This window comes from Dipodomys merriami, unplaced genomic scaffold, assembly GCF_024711535.1.
Source record: "Dipodomys merriami isolate MVZ:Mamm:240054 unplaced genomic scaffold, mDipMer1.0.p SCAF_16, whole genome shotgun sequence".
NCBI classification, from domain to species: domain Eukaryota; kingdom Metazoa; phylum Chordata; class Mammalia; order Rodentia; family Heteromyidae; genus Dipodomys; species Dipodomys merriami.
The window spans coordinates 12,687,780-12,689,408 of NW_027202937.1; the positions used below are offsets into that span (position 1 = coordinate 12,687,780).

The 1,629-nt window shown below is 46.6% G+C and overlaps 1 protein-coding gene across 1 annotated transcript; it reads right to left on the reverse strand.

The window, feature by feature from the left end:
* Positions 1–256: 256 nt before the first annotated feature.
* On the reverse strand, positions 257–1,183 carry Or12d2 (olfactory receptor family 12 subfamily D member 2). Its single transcript, XM_070023518.1, has one exon. The coding sequence runs from the start codon at positions 1,181–1,183 to the stop codon at positions 257–259; it is 927 nt and encodes a 308-aa protein (XP_069879619.1).
* Positions 1,184–1,629: the final 446 nt, after the last annotated feature.

Below are 1,629 nucleotides of genomic sequence, written 5' to 3' on the forward strand. Positions count from 1 at the left end.
TCCATTTTTTGGTCAATTATGGCGCTTGAACTCAGGGCATGGGCATTGTCACTGAGCCTCAAAGCTATCATGCTACCACTTGAGCCACAGCACCACTTCCTGGTTTCTGGTGGTTTATTGGAGATAAGAGTCTCAGGGACTTTCCTGCTCAGGCTGGCTTTGAACCACGATCCTCAGAACTCAGCCTCCTGAGTAGCTAGGATTACAGGCATGAGCCACCAGTGCCCAGCTTTTTTTTTTTTTTTTTTGTTTACACTCAGAATTTCCTTCTAATCATCTTGGTCAAGGCAGTCTTGACGTCTTTGTTCCTCAAAGTGTAAATCAGTGGGTTCAGTCCAGGAGAGACCACCGTGTACATAATGGCAATGATCCGGTCCTGGTCCAGAGAGCTCCAGGAGGCAGGGCGCGCATAAATGAAGATAACAGGAGCGTATAAAAGAATAACTACCATGAAGTGGGAGGCGCATGTGGACAGGGCTTTGTGAAGCATGCTGCAAGAGTGGGTCTTGAGGAAGAGATAGGCGATGATGTAGAAGTAGGAGAGAAGGATCAGAACGAAGGTGCCCATGCCAAGAGAGCCGGTGACAGTATTGAGCAGCTGCTGGTTGAGCTCAGTGTTCCCACAGGCCAGCTCCAGAAGTGGCTTCACATCACAGAAGAAGTGGTGGATCTGGTTGGAAGCACAGAAGTTCAAGTGAGATGTCATTACTGAGTGCATCAGGGCGTGGAGGAAAGCAATGGTCCAGATAGTGGCAGCTATCCTGGTACAGAGCTGAGGGTTCATGATGATTGGGTAATGAAGGGGTTTGCAGATAGCCATAAAGCGGTCAAATGCCATCACAGCCAGCAACTGGGCCTCCGTGCTCCCTAGGAAGTGGAAGAAATGGAGCTGGCTTATGCATGCTGAGAAGGAAATGGCTTTGTTGGTAGAGATTAAATTTTCCAGCATCTTTGGCAATGTCACTGTGGAGAAACAGATGTCTAGACAAGCCAGGTTTCCCAGGAAGAAATACATAGGCGAGTGTAATCCCGAATCGGAGATGATGACTGTTAGGATGGCTCCGTTCCCAGCCACGTTAACAAAGTAGAAAGTGAGGAAAACAACGAAGAGAAAAGGGTTCAATTTTTCCATGTCTGTCACTCCCAGGAGGAGGAATTCAGTGACTGAGCTTTGGTTCAGCATCACTTAAAAGAAGACAGCAGTGATTTGTAGAACACTCTAATGAGAATCAATTGATCTTTCCACATCAGGTTTTCTTGGCAAGAGAAAAATACTCTAAGATAGTATACTATGTTTTACACAATTCCACCGCAGTTTTTTTTTTTTGGGGGGGGGTCCGGTCGTGGGGCCTGAATTCTGGGCCTGGGCGCTGTCCCTCAGCTCTTCAGCTCAAGGCTAGCACTCTACCACTTGAGCCACAGTGCCACTTCCGGCTTTTTTCTTTTTTTTTAAATATTTTATTTTATTTTATTTGAGAACATACTGTACAGAGGGGTTACAATTACATGGGCAGGATAATGCATACATTTCTTACCAAGCATTGCAGCCTCCTCCTTTGCCGGCTTTTTTCTTTTTGCTTATGTGGTGCTGAGGAATCGAACCCAGGGCCTTAAGCATGCAAGGCAAGC

Bases quoted from the DNA above. Each gene is read 5' to 3' on its own strand.
- Or12d2 (XM_070023518.1), bottom strand. From the start codon at position 1,183: ATGCTGAACCAAAGCTCAGTCACTGAATTCCTCCTCCTGGGAGTGACA.